General features: G+C 52.9%; 1 protein-coding gene across 1 annotated transcript; it reads left to right on the top strand.

The window, feature by feature from the left end:
- The first annotated feature begins 905 nt into the window (after positions 1 to 905).
- On the top strand, positions 906 to 12,661 carry LOC114844156 (solute carrier organic anion transporter family member 5A1-like). The gene is given in 11 exon segments (XM_029131275.3): positions 906 to 1,083; positions 1,682 to 2,095; positions 2,097 to 2,848; positions 6,571 to 6,703; positions 6,844 to 7,064; positions 7,190 to 7,354; positions 8,080 to 8,278; positions 8,589 to 8,748; positions 9,533 to 9,777; positions 9,864 to 9,928; positions 10,058 to 12,661. Coding segments are annotated over 10 exon segments (2,571 nt in total). The 5' UTR covers positions 906 to 1,083; positions 1,682 to 1,967; the 3' UTR covers positions 10,561 to 12,661.
- Positions 12,662 to 12,671: the final 10 nt, after the last annotated feature.

The following is a 12,671-nucleotide window of genomic DNA, read 5'->3' as shown; positions in this document are numbered from 1 at the left end:
AGTTAGTTAACATTTAAAATGCTATTATTGATTGAATGCCGCAGTTTATCATACGCATAGCCAACATATAAAGTCAATCAAATTTCTTTCTGCCGTATGCAGTTCTTAGTCTGTCCACTAGAGGGACTCTTTGAACAGACCGTATATATAGAATATATATACTCTCCTTGATTTATGGTTTATTAAATGGTTTATTTAGCTAATCCAAAATATGTGTGATGTTGCTGTGTTGGAGGACAGGTTCCTCGTTTTTCTCAATCTAACAAAAACACGTATTAATAGTAAAATATGAACTATTTCTGACGTAACAATTAGAATACATGTTAGATAAACAGAAATGTAATATTCATACGTTAATAGATCATTGTGTTCGCTGCTGTGTGACGTGGGTATAAAGCTTTGTAAATACAATTAGTCACCAATTTGTTGAAACCAATTGATTTGATCTTTTATAGCCTGTTTGTAAGTTTTTTGATTGTTCACATTGTAATTCTTTTGTGATTAATAAACATTCCATGCTAGAACGTTCAACCGTATGTAAAAAAATATAGAGTTTTCTTAATCTGAATATCTGAAACTATGTAATATGAGTGATGAAGCATGAATTCAGTGATTGATGGTGGTTCTTTGTTTTGTGTGGAATCTAACTAATAAAGTTGATATATTCATACAATCACATTAGAAACAACAAACACCTGCATCGTACAGGCAACGTTTAGACTCATTAAATGTACACGTCTTTTAGAACGACCCGCAGGAACCAGGAGCCACCTACCTCTACTAAAAGGGTCCAGATTGTAAAAAGAACGTTCAGAACCTTTGCAGCATGTGAACTATTCCCTCCACATTTCCAGACAGCTATGTATTCCGTTCTGGACGCGCACTACGCTCTTACTTTGAAGGCACGTTTCCGGTATTAACGTGGTGACTAGTAGGACATTAACTACCCGCATCTACACAAGATATGAGCTAAGACGCAACAACAGCGGGGCTTTGTCACGTTTCCGTTGTGTGTCCGCTCAGAGCAGGCGGAGTGACGCGCACTGCACGGACTGACACCGTGTTACGGACCCACGGCGACAGGTTAGTGCAGCGCAGCGTCGCCGCGGCTGCAGCTATTTGTTCATCGGGTAACGGTATAGGTAGCTGCGCGGCTAGCTGCGACGCTAACGGCGGAAGTCTACTTTTCAAAGTAATGTATTACATGCGGCTTTGAATCGTTTAAGCAAAGAAAAAACAAAGGACGCGCGGCCTTATTGGTGCAGCTTGATTCTATGTGTGATTCGAACTCTTTGCAGGCGTCCGCCGAGTGTAACACTCCACTGGGGTGCAGGTTAAAGCCTTATTTTGTAGCTGCCGCCCGGCTTCCGGTGTGAGTGCCGCGCGTAGCTCGGGCTGGTCGAGGACTGCGGTGTTTGCGAGCTGCGCGTCGCCGCACTCCTCGCTGCTCGCGCTCGTCGTCCTCGCGGCTCCGCTTCGAACTCGCTGCTAAACGAACGTTTCCGTCGGCGCTTGTGTCGCTGTGCGGCGCCGCTGGATGAGCGGCCGCCGGGGCGCAGCTGGCGCGGTGACGGGGTGGGGGGTGCCCTTGACGTGGGGGGAGGAGTTTGGGGGAGAAGGCTCGTGCGTCCGACTCGACCCCTGTTGAAGTGACGCTGTAGCGGTGCGCTGTCCTTCGCAGGGCCGGGAGGGATGCGGCTGGTGGCGGAGCGGCTCCGAGGCGACGTGTTGAGCATCAGCAGGAAGCCGTGGCCCGCGAGCCTGGAGCCCGCGAGCCTGGAGCCCGCGAGCCGCGCAGGCCTGAGTCCGGATTAAGGCGAGTGTGCGCAGCAGATAAGCCGCAGCTGCCGCCCGCTTTGTGTTGCCGCTCTGACTGCGGATGCCGCCATCAGTAACACACGTAGTGAACGCGTGGAGGCTCGGAACCAGGCTGTCACCTACACTAGCAGAAGGTCACTGCCGGCGTCATGGCTGAGCAGGAGGAGCCGTCGACCTCCTGCAGATCTACAAGTTTGCCCGTGTTGAATGAAGCCGCGCCTCAGGAGGAGACGCCGCTGGCTGGTTCTGTGCGCGAGAGCTCGACGGCGGAGGACACCCAGCTCCCCAGCACACGCGGAGTCCAGCCCAGAGTCCCCCACAAGAACCGGGCCCCCGCCAAAGTCTGCGCTGGACCGGCCCGGCTCCTGCACGGACGGCACCCAGGTCCGGAGGAGCAAGAACCCGGCCCGGAGGCCGCCCCCCGGCCGCCTGGCGTCCCGGCTGGCCCGGGTCCGCCTGCCCAGCAGGGGGTACCTGGGCCGGGTCTTGCAGGACTCCCGCTGCTTCCTGTTCTGCATGTGCTACCTGACGTTCATCCAGTCGCTCATGGTGTCGGGCTACCTCAGCAGCGTCATCACCACCATCGAGAAGCGCTACAGCCTGAGGAGCTCCGAGTCGGGCCTGCTCGTCAGCTGTTTCGACATCGGCAGCCTCCTGGTGGTGGTCTTCATCAGCTACTTCGGGGGCCGGGGCCAGAGGCCGCGCTGGCTGGCGGTCGGCGGGGTGCTCATCGCCGTGGGCGCCGCCCTCTTCTCGTTACCCCACTTCATCTCGCCGGCCTATCAGATCCAGGAGGTCAACGCGTCCTCGGCCAACGAGGGCTTGTGCCTGAACAGCAACTCCAGCGGCAGGGACCGCGTTGACGTCGCGTCCTGTCCCAGAGACCAGGAGGGCAACGAGCACAACCTGTACGTGGCGCTGTTCATCATCGCTCAGGTTCTGGTGGGCATGGGCTCCACACCCATCTACACGCTGGGACCCACCTACCTGGACGACAACGTGAAGAAGGAGAACGCCTCGCTGTACCTAGGTGAGTGGAGACGCCGCCGGCTTCGGCTGCACGCGTCACCATGACCTCCATCGTGACCCGGTACATGACATGTACCAGGTGTAACTGTCAGAATCAGAATCAGAAAAGCTTTATTGCCAGGTTCTGTAGAGCGCACTCTGCAGAACCAGGATTTTGACTTGGTGCTGGCAGGTGGTGCATCTCACATAAAAAAAAGTACAAACAGTACAACATACAACATGACAAGGTGAGTGCGACATACACACAGCTCCAACACATCAAACAGCCCAGGGCCCAGTTTCCAGGCTTTGCTTCACTAGTTCTGGGGCTAAGGTCTCGATGCTCATCGTATATTTGAGGCCCAGCGTATTTGTACCCTTCTTTGGGTTTCATAATTGAAGGAACCACCAGTCTGTGGCTGAAGCGCAGCCTCAGCTCCCTGCAGTTGAAAGAATTCGTGTCCCCAGAAGTTCTCGCCCCAGTGGCCTCAAAGCTGAAGCCCAATTAGAGCTGCGTCACGAAGGTCTCATGTTTCTGTCGTTGGAGCGGAGCAACAGCTCCGGCCTCGGCTCCATCCCAGACGAGCAGAGGACGTAAGGAGTCCGAGACCTGCACAGGTCTGGAGGAGGGAGCCTCACCTTGTCCTGCACCAAGTGACCGTCCAGCAAACAGAGCCGCTGATCCCAGGTCAGCCTGTGGCCACATCAACACCATCAGTTAAATGACAAACAAAATGGATTAATATGATGCGTTTCACCTCACAGTTATAAAATAAATAAATGAGAAGCGGAATCATCACAGCATCTTTTAATGTGCGTGACCAAATCCAAACGTCAGCAGATGTTCTCAACCATTCTGACACTGAGCTTTTATTTTATAGCCCATTTTAAACAAAAGCTGCTTGAAGTTGAAGCTGAGTGTTTGATTCGATTTAATGGAAGCTGACGGCGTCTCCATTTCCTGTATTGAGGACATGGTCTGTTAAAAATCAACCCAGTCCTCAGCATTTTTGTCATTTAAGTTGTGAATGGTGTTGATGTGGCCACAGGCTGACCTGGGATCAGCAGCTCTGTTATTGTGTAGGTGCGTCGTGTCCACCATCGACCCTGAGCGGTGCACAGAGGCCTCTTATGCTGCTTAGCCTACTTAGCTTATTGTGTTAGAGCCAGAACATCAGATGAGTGGAGGCAAATGTCTGAAGTAAATCTGCAGCCGGACTGTGGATTCAGCAGGAACGCATCCAAACGCACCACTGCATCCTCTCAGCCTTTGAAGCGCAGATTGATCGAGAGCTTGCGAAAGGCAGACTTCCTGGCACAGTTGTTGAGGTCCAAACGCAAAGCAAATCCGGTTCCTATGGGCTGTTAATGGAAGCATGAAGACAACGAGCCAGGACTGCAGCAGATGAACCCTCCACATGAGCTCATGCCCAGAGGCACAACAGGCAGCCATTAGAATAACTCAGCACAATATTGCTTTGTGACCCCGATGAGAGGCGCTCTGTTCGCGTGCATGCGAAGCAGCGTCGACTCGGACCGCGCCGCATGCAGCACGTCGCTGTGTGCTGGTTCTGAAAGCAGATGTTGGTTATGGTGGTGACTTATGGGAAACAATGAGGCACAGAGGAAGGAAGACAGGCCTCCACCATAAATATCAATATAATAGTTGATGTGAAAGGAGATCATGGATATCTGTGGAGGTTTAGCACTGAACACACAACAACAGACGGAACCACAGTGAATCCAAGTGGTGAAACAAGTAGAAAAATGAAATGATGTGATTTTGGAGAAGCTCCATCGTTTTGAGATTAAACCCACAGTGCAATGAACCTGCTTGTTATTAAATCCACTTATCATTATCTTTATTTAAGTAGTGAAACAATCCATGCAACAGTCTGCATTGATCAGCACTTGTTTGTGTAATTGATGGTCAGAGCCAATTAAAAAGCAGGAACGCTGAACATTTCATGCTTTTGTCCTGAAATGATGATGATTATGTGATGACGCAGTGACTCAAAGCTGCTCTACTGTTCGTGTTTGTTGTGTGGAGAAGGGCATAGTTACCACATGCTAGTGATAAAGTCAGGATGAGCTGCGACTTTTATTTTTATCTGCGCCCTCCAAAACCTCTGGACAGCCCTCTTGATCCTGGGAGGTTGGAGCGGTTGCCATGGTTACACTGTAGATTAAAAGCTGCCTTGTTTGTCAGTTTCAGGATGTTGAGCACAAATAAAATCTGATGTGAGAAGTGCAGAAAGCAGAGAGTCCGGCCGGTGCTGTGTCAGCTCGTTGCCGTGGCAACGCCGTAATCCCGCTTCATGTTGTGCCCCTTGCTTCTCTCTCGCCATGAACACATCATGTGGCTGCTCGCTCAGCGTTCAGCTGCTGCGTTAAAGCTGCTGCTGTTGTCACAGACTCCACTCAAACATTAAAGCTGTAATAAAACGCTGCAGCGTTTTCCTGACCTACGTCTTGATCTAAGTTAATGTGATTGAAGGCTACAGTCGTTCTCTTGTCATTACAGAATTACATTTCACATTTATTAGAGCTGTAATTTACAGTCGACATAAATCTGGTTTAGCTGTGTGATGTGAGTGGCGCTGGTCCATCGGGTCCAACGGGTCCAGATATGTGTGGAGAAGTCACATCACTGACTGCATAGACGGCTCCTTAATAAGCAGAGGGGACAGTGAGGCCTCAGGTCAGAGGTTTGATCACGTCCAGCGCATCAGCACCTGCACAGAACTGAGCCTGAGCCGGTGCTTAAATAATATGTTTAACACGTTTTAAGGTGTTGAAGCAGCTGACAGCTCAGCTAGACGTCCTCCTCCCCGTCTTCTTGTTCCACTTCCTGTCTGGTCTGGTCACCTGCCTCCGACCAGCTGCTCGTCTCTCGCCCCTCGTTGTGTAACGTGGTGTGCTGCCAGCGAGGGCTTTCCCTCCGCTGGAGCTGGACATAGGATTATGCTCATCAGCGCTGGTTCCCCTCAGCCCATCCCTGCTGTCGTTCCAGACACATGATGTAATAGTGATGAGATGACGTTTGTGAAGATGCTGCAGCAGATGAGTGACTAACGCAGCTGTGTCATGTGAGGGCGCTGCGCTAAACCACAGAACAATATGGAGCCAACAGCTGACATGAACCCGGAGACCTCGGCCAGGTCACAGCAGCTCCATGAGGTCCGGTCCGGTCCGGTCCGGTGCCTGGCCCAGATTAGAGCTGTTAAATCGCACCACCTGATCCGTTTTGTTCTTTTAACCCACTCCAAAGAATGTAGGGTGCTAATTCCCTCTAATTGGAGAAATCCAGTTCCCGGCCTCAGTGGCCCATTGTTGAAGGGTCAGATGACCCACACACACCAGCCTTTGTACCCTGCTCTTTACGCTCGATGCGTCCTGATTTGAGTTATGTAAAGTTTGAAGTTGGCAGGTATCACAGAGTTCACATAACTCAAGGCCTCAGAGTAGTGGCCAGCGTTTGATTAAAGGACGCGACTGCACAAAGTCAGGTTTTAGGAAATAAAAGGAAGGAAGCTCTTCTAAAACCGTCCGGTGGTTAAAGAGGCTGCAGTTATTTCAGGTCTTCTGTTAAAAGAAGTGACTGAAAGAAAAGCAGAATAAAAAAAAACTCTAATCAAAGATAAACTCTGACTCCTCTCTGTTCCTTAAATCACCGTTCACGGAGGATCAGAACCATCAGTGTGATGGAGCCGATCAGAACTAAAGCTGGGCTCTTTGTTTCAGCCATCATGTATGTGATGGGAGCACTGGGACCAGCGGCTGGATATCTGCTGGGAGGAGTCCTCATCGGCTTCTACGTGGACCCCAAGACCGTGGTCAGCATCGACCAGAGCGACCCGCGCTTCATCGGCAACTGGTGAGTCCTCGTGTGCACGTCTGTCTGAGTGTTGGAGTGGGAGTGCAGTTACTCATCTATTTCCAGCTCTGAGCGCTGGCGGCAGAAGCGCTGACTCAGCGTCCACAGCCACAGGCTTCCTCCACGTCTCTCCTGTGCAGGTGGAGCGGGTTCCTGCTGTGCGCCGTGGCCATGGTGCTGGTCATCTTCCCCATGTTTACCTTCCCCAAGAAGCTGCCACCTCGACACAAGAAGAAGAAGAAGAGGAGGAAGAAGCTGAGCATGGACGACCTGTCGAGCGACGACGACGTCCTCAAGGAGAAGAGCAACAACAAGAGCCAGACGGTCACCTCCTCCATGGGCTTTGGCAAAGACATCAAAGGTACTGGACTGGGGTTCTGTTGGGTACCACTGTGGGCTGTGACTGAGGTCCACACAGACCCGCTGAGGTTGTGTGATGTGTGGTTTGTGAAGGCCACTGAGCAGCTTCCTTGTTTCCTGCTGCAGACCTGCCCAAAGCTGCGTTGAGGATTCTCAGCAACGTGACCTTCCTCTTCGTCAGTCTGTCCTACACGGCAGAAAGCGCCATCGTCACCGCTTTCATCACCTTCATCCCCAAGTTCATCGAGTCTCAGTTCGGCATCCCGGCCTCCAGCGCCAGCATCTACACGGGTGAGCTCCCGCAGCCGCCTCAGCATGCGTTACCGTAGCAGCAGCGGCTCCTGTCCTCTGAAAGGAGACCCGTCACACTGAACAAACGCCTGCCGCTTCAGCCGCACTCGATTGGCTCACCAGCAGAGCTGCAGGCCAGCGCACGCTGATGATGGAGACGGGGTCTTCAGATGAAGCAGACACCGGGGCCGACGGACGCTGGGAGGCTCCATCCTTACTGCCTAGTCTAACATGGGTCACACAGCTGATCCAGGATCAGTTCTATTTGGAAACACGTTGGTCTGAGTTGCATCTGGAGGATCCAGAGAATCTGCTGTTGGGCTGTGAAGCGCTTTGTGTTATGGAGACGTCTGCTGGAGGTGGAGTGGGCTCTGGTTAGAGCTGCCTCTTTGTTTGGAAGCAGCGTCGGCCATGTTTACTTTTTCACCTTCTGAAGGCTCAGTTTTCCAGAGGTTGCGACTTGTTTGGGTTTCTGACTGCAGGACGTATTCTGTACCTGGAGTCAGTAACTGGGTGACTACAGATGAGCTGTCATGCTATGTTGCATTGCGTGGATCAGACACAGCGACATTGGATAATGTAACGTTCACTCAGATCAGCTGTTTGACGTCCTCCCTGTTTGCTCTGGACTCTAATCTGACATAAAACCTGTTTGATTCACAGTTTAAACTGAAAATAGAAATCCGTGACACTACGGGTCTAATAAGCGGGTTGTCGTCCTCCAGGTGTGATCATCGTGCCCAGCGCCGGTGTGGGCATCGTCCTCGGAGGCTACATCATCAAGAAGCTGAAGCTGGGCGCCCGCGAGTCGGCCAAGCTGGCCATGATCTGCAGCGGGGTGTCGCTGCTCTGCTTCTCCACGCTGTTCATCGTGGGCTGCGAGAGCATCAACCTGGGAGGGATCAACATCCCGTACACCACCGGGTGAGCAGGCTGTGATGGTACCGGTGGCACCGGTGTCGATCTGTGTCCGTCTGTGTGAAGCTGACTCTGGTTTCTGACTCTGGTGGTTTTTCTCAGCCCATCTGTGACTGATCAGACAGGAAGGGTTCAGATAAATGTAGGGCCAACGAACGGTTCTGGTCACAGGATGAGTCAGAGCTGCTCTCCTGCTCGTCTTTCTTTCCTGTCGTATCTTCATCACTACTTTTTGTCATTTATGTAGCATCTGTTTCTTTTTCTGCTTGTTCTGCTCTGCCTTCATCACGCTCGTCTGTTCCGTCTTTCTGTCCAGACCGACTCTCACCATGACTCAGAGAAACCTGACTGGTGGTTGTAACGTGAACTGCGGCTGTAAGATCCACGAGTACGCTCCGGTGTGTGGTTCCGACGGCATCACCTACTTCAACCCGTGCCTGGCCGGCTGCAGCAGCGTGGCCAACGACAGCAGCGGGGTGAGCCATCAGACTAGGCTCTGGGTCCGGCTCTGGGTCCGGCTCTGGGTCCGGCTCTGGGATCCGGCTCTGGGTCAGGGGTCCGGCTCTGGGTCCAGGTCTGGGTCCAGGTCAGAAGGTGGAGGCCGGCTCTGGGTCCGGCTCTGGGTCCAGCTCTGTGGTCTGGCTCTGTGGTCCGGCTCTGGGTCCGGCTCTGGGTCCAGCTCTAGGATCCAGCTCTGGGTCCAGCTCTAGGATCCGGCTCTGGGTCCGGCTCTGGGTCCGGCTCTGGGTCCAGCTCTGGGTCCAGCTCTGGGTCCGGCTCTGGGTCCGGCTCTGGGTCCAGGTCAGAAGGTGGAGGCCGGCTCTGGGTCCGACTCTGGGTCCAGCTCTAGGGGGTCCGGCTCTGGGGGCGGAGGCCAGCTCTGGGTCCAGGTCTAGAGGCCAGGTCTGAGTCCAGGTCTGGGTCCAGGTCCTGGCTCTAGGATCCGGCTCTGGTCAGGGGTCAGGCTCTGGGTCCAGGTCTGGGTCCAGGTCTGGGTCCAGGTCTGGGTCCAGGTCTGGGTCCAGCTCTAGGATCCGGGTCTGGGTCCAGGTCTAGAGGCCAGGTCTGGGTCCAGGTCTGGGTCCAGCTCTAGGGTCTGGGTCCAGGTCTGGGTCCAGCTCTGGGTCCAGGTCTGGGTCCAGGTCTAGAGGCCAGGTCTGGGTCCAGGTCTGGGTCCAGCTCTAGGATCCGGGTCTGGGTCCAGGTCTGGGTCCAGGTCAGGAGGCGGAGGCCAGGGTTCATGTCCCTTCTGTCCCACAGCTTCGGAACTACTCGGACTGCGCCTGCGTCCAGAGCCGGCAGGTCATCACGCCGTCGTCCAGCGGTCCGGGCAGCAACCAGCTGCAGCTGGTCATCGTGAAGACCTACCTGAACGAGAACGGACACGCCGTGTCAGGGAAGTGCGACCGCACCTGCAGCACCCTCATCCCCTTCCTCATCTTCCTCTTCATCGTCACGCTCATCACGGCCTGCGCCCAGCCCTCGGCCATCATCGTCACCCTCCGGTACGGTGCTGCTCCTCCTGGCCGCTCACATTATGGGCCGGACCTGCTGACCTCCGGCTCCGCTGTGTTTCCTTGCTGTGCTGCAGGTCTGTGGCGGAGCAGGAGCGGCCGTTCGCTCTGGGGATGCAGTTCGTGCTGCTCAGGACCCTCGGTGAGTAGACGCGGCTGATTGTTGCTGACTGATGAGCTGCTGTGATTGAACGTCTGAGTCAGGACCAAGGAGCCGTCGGCAGCTTCTCGTAACCTTTCGCTTCCTAATCTCCTCCCGTTCTTCCTCCAGCCTACATCCCCACACCCATTTACTTCGGCGCCGTCATAGACACCACCTGCATGCTGTGGCAGCAGGACTGCGGCGTCCACGGCTCCTGCTGGGAGTACGACGTCACCTCCCTGCGCTTCGTCTACTTCGGCCTCGCTGCCAGCCTCAAGTTCCTGGGCTTCCTGTTCATCTTCCTCACCTGGTACTCCATCAAGTACAAGGAGGAGCGGGTGGAGCGCTGGCTCAAGCGCCACCTGTCGCCCGTCGACACCGTGGGCAGCCTCGTCTGCCACCCGGGCGGCCACAAGGGCCACGCGCGCACGCGCTCCTGCCCTGTCAACATCCCGCGCAGCGACGCCAACGGGTCGGCGGGCGGCCCGGCCCGCGCCGGCGCCGGAGCCCTCAACCGCGGCGTCAGCACCCAGAGCTGCCCCGGCAACGAGCTGAAGGCAGGACCCCCCGCCCCCGCGGCGCCGAGCCCGGACTCCACCCAGTCGCTGGAACACGTCTCAGTCCGGGTCTGAGCAACTGGACCGGTTCCTCTGATCCAGTGCCGGGCGGCGCGAGCACAGGCTGGGCTCCAGCTTCATCTCCTGGGCGACATGTGCCTTCTGTCCTGTATAGTACATGTGAACAGATACCTCAGCTTCTGTGCTTCCTCCTCATTCTGTTCCTCTATCAGCATCTCTACGATCCGGGAAACGTGATCCACTAGTTCAGTGTTCAGAACTGGAAACCGATGGCATGGTGCTATGTGAAAGGTTTAGCGTCCAGTGTTTTGTTTTTACTTGTTTTAGAGTCGCAGACATACAGTACAGGGGGCGGAGCTTCCCCTGCTCCACACAACGCGTCCATCGGCACCACTGGCTCCTGGTTCTCAGCGCCCCTGGACACGTCCCCACAAGGACAAACTGAGCGTTACAGGAAACGCCGGCTCTGGCTACGAACCAAGCTCGGACCGGAGACGAGTGGAGCCTTCGCTCCTTCACATGCACGCGGGGGTTGGAACGTATGCAATTAGAAAAGGCAGAAAGAAGCTGCTGGTGACGGTGGAGCTGCAGCTACTGACTGAACGAATGGATGAGGCTGAATTAAAGTATTTCAAGCTGAAGAAGCTTGATGTAATTTTTTAGCTTTAGAAACTAGATTCCCTCAACCTGAAATTTCCTCAATTTTAGAGTAACATTAATAAAACAAAACCCAGAATGTTTAGTGTTTTTGAGGTAGTGGTTCTTCAGTGGAGTAAAGACATTTATAAATACACAGTGTTAACAGGCAGCGTCCTCTGCGCCGACAGCCTGATGACGACCGCTTGGACTCCTCACACACTCCTTGTTCTGTATTTTTAAATTTTCAATCATTTGTATCTGCTGAGCTGCTGTAAGGTTACACACACACACACACACACACACACACACACACACACACACACACACACGCTGTGTCCTCTGGGGACGCCTGCTGGCCAGATGTGGAACAGCACCGTATCAGACGATGGCGAGATTCATGAAATGTGTTTTACACTGGAGATGTTCACAATCATTAATTTGCTATTTGTTGTTATTTAATTTGAAGCTTGACAGAGCTGTGTTTAGCTGATCATTCATTAATAAAGTGCCACACATACTTGAATTGTGATATTTGCATCTATGAACCCAGCAATAAGTAGATTTTTCATTTGTGTGTTGACATTTTAATCTTTAATTTCTCTTCAGACTAAATTTGACTCTTAAAAAACAGTGATGATAAATCACGTTTCCATCTTTTCTGCAGGTGTTTGACGTCGTCTGCGTCTCAAATGTCTCCAGTGTAAAAACTTAAATGAGAATCAAACCGTTTAGTTTGTTTAATATTAAAACGTTTTGTTGGTTGCTTGAAGATATTTAACAACTGAGAAAGAAAATGACAGAAAAAAACACGAAGAAAAGTGAGAAACAGGAACAAGTGAATGTTTCTGTTTCAGTCAGAGCACCCACGTTTAGCTGTAGTTTCTCCTCAGCCACTGTCACATGTCACAGGATCAGGTTGATGTGTTTCACGCTGGTAGATTTGATCCAGAGGGAAAATTCAGACCAAACGAACTCACTGAAGCTGAGTGTAGATGCGTTGGTGGCGCTGAAGGAGCTCTGTTCATTAGCTTTTAGACACTGTGGGTTTGGTGGTTGCAAACAGAACGAGCGTGGGACCCACGAGCTCCTTTATCTGTTCATGTACAGTCGTCTCCAGATGTGCTGACTCGGCAGCAGCTGTTTGAGTCAGTGGAGGAAACGGTCGAACCAGCAGCTCTGAGCTGATGCTGCTCTTTCTACTCGTGACCCGTTGGTTCTGTTGCCTTTGATCCAGTAGTGATTAGTTTGGTGTTTTAGGCCCCAGTGTTAGTTTCAGTTTTCATCTTCACCTCACTTTCCTCCGTATCGTTTCCAGGTTGGACACAGAAACTGACTCTGGATCTGAACGAGCTCCTTCAGACTCGTCTGTTTGGAGTCGACCTGTTTTTATCAGTGTTGTAATTATTGAAGCGTTGACGGGCTGCACTGAGCAGAGGACACGCTGTTTACAGGCGCCTCGGATACTTGACACCTGTCAATACAATGTGAAACCCAATAAACCAGTTACAGGACGAGATGCTGGCGTC

The sequence above is a fragment of the Betta splendens genome, chromosome 17, assembly GCF_900634795.4.
Source record: "Betta splendens chromosome 17, fBetSpl5.4, whole genome shotgun sequence".
NCBI lineage: Eukaryota > Metazoa > Chordata > Actinopteri > Anabantiformes > Osphronemidae > Betta > Betta splendens.
The sequence above is the reverse complement of the archived record's forward strand: the minus strand, read 5'-3'. Positions and strand labels throughout refer to the sequence as shown.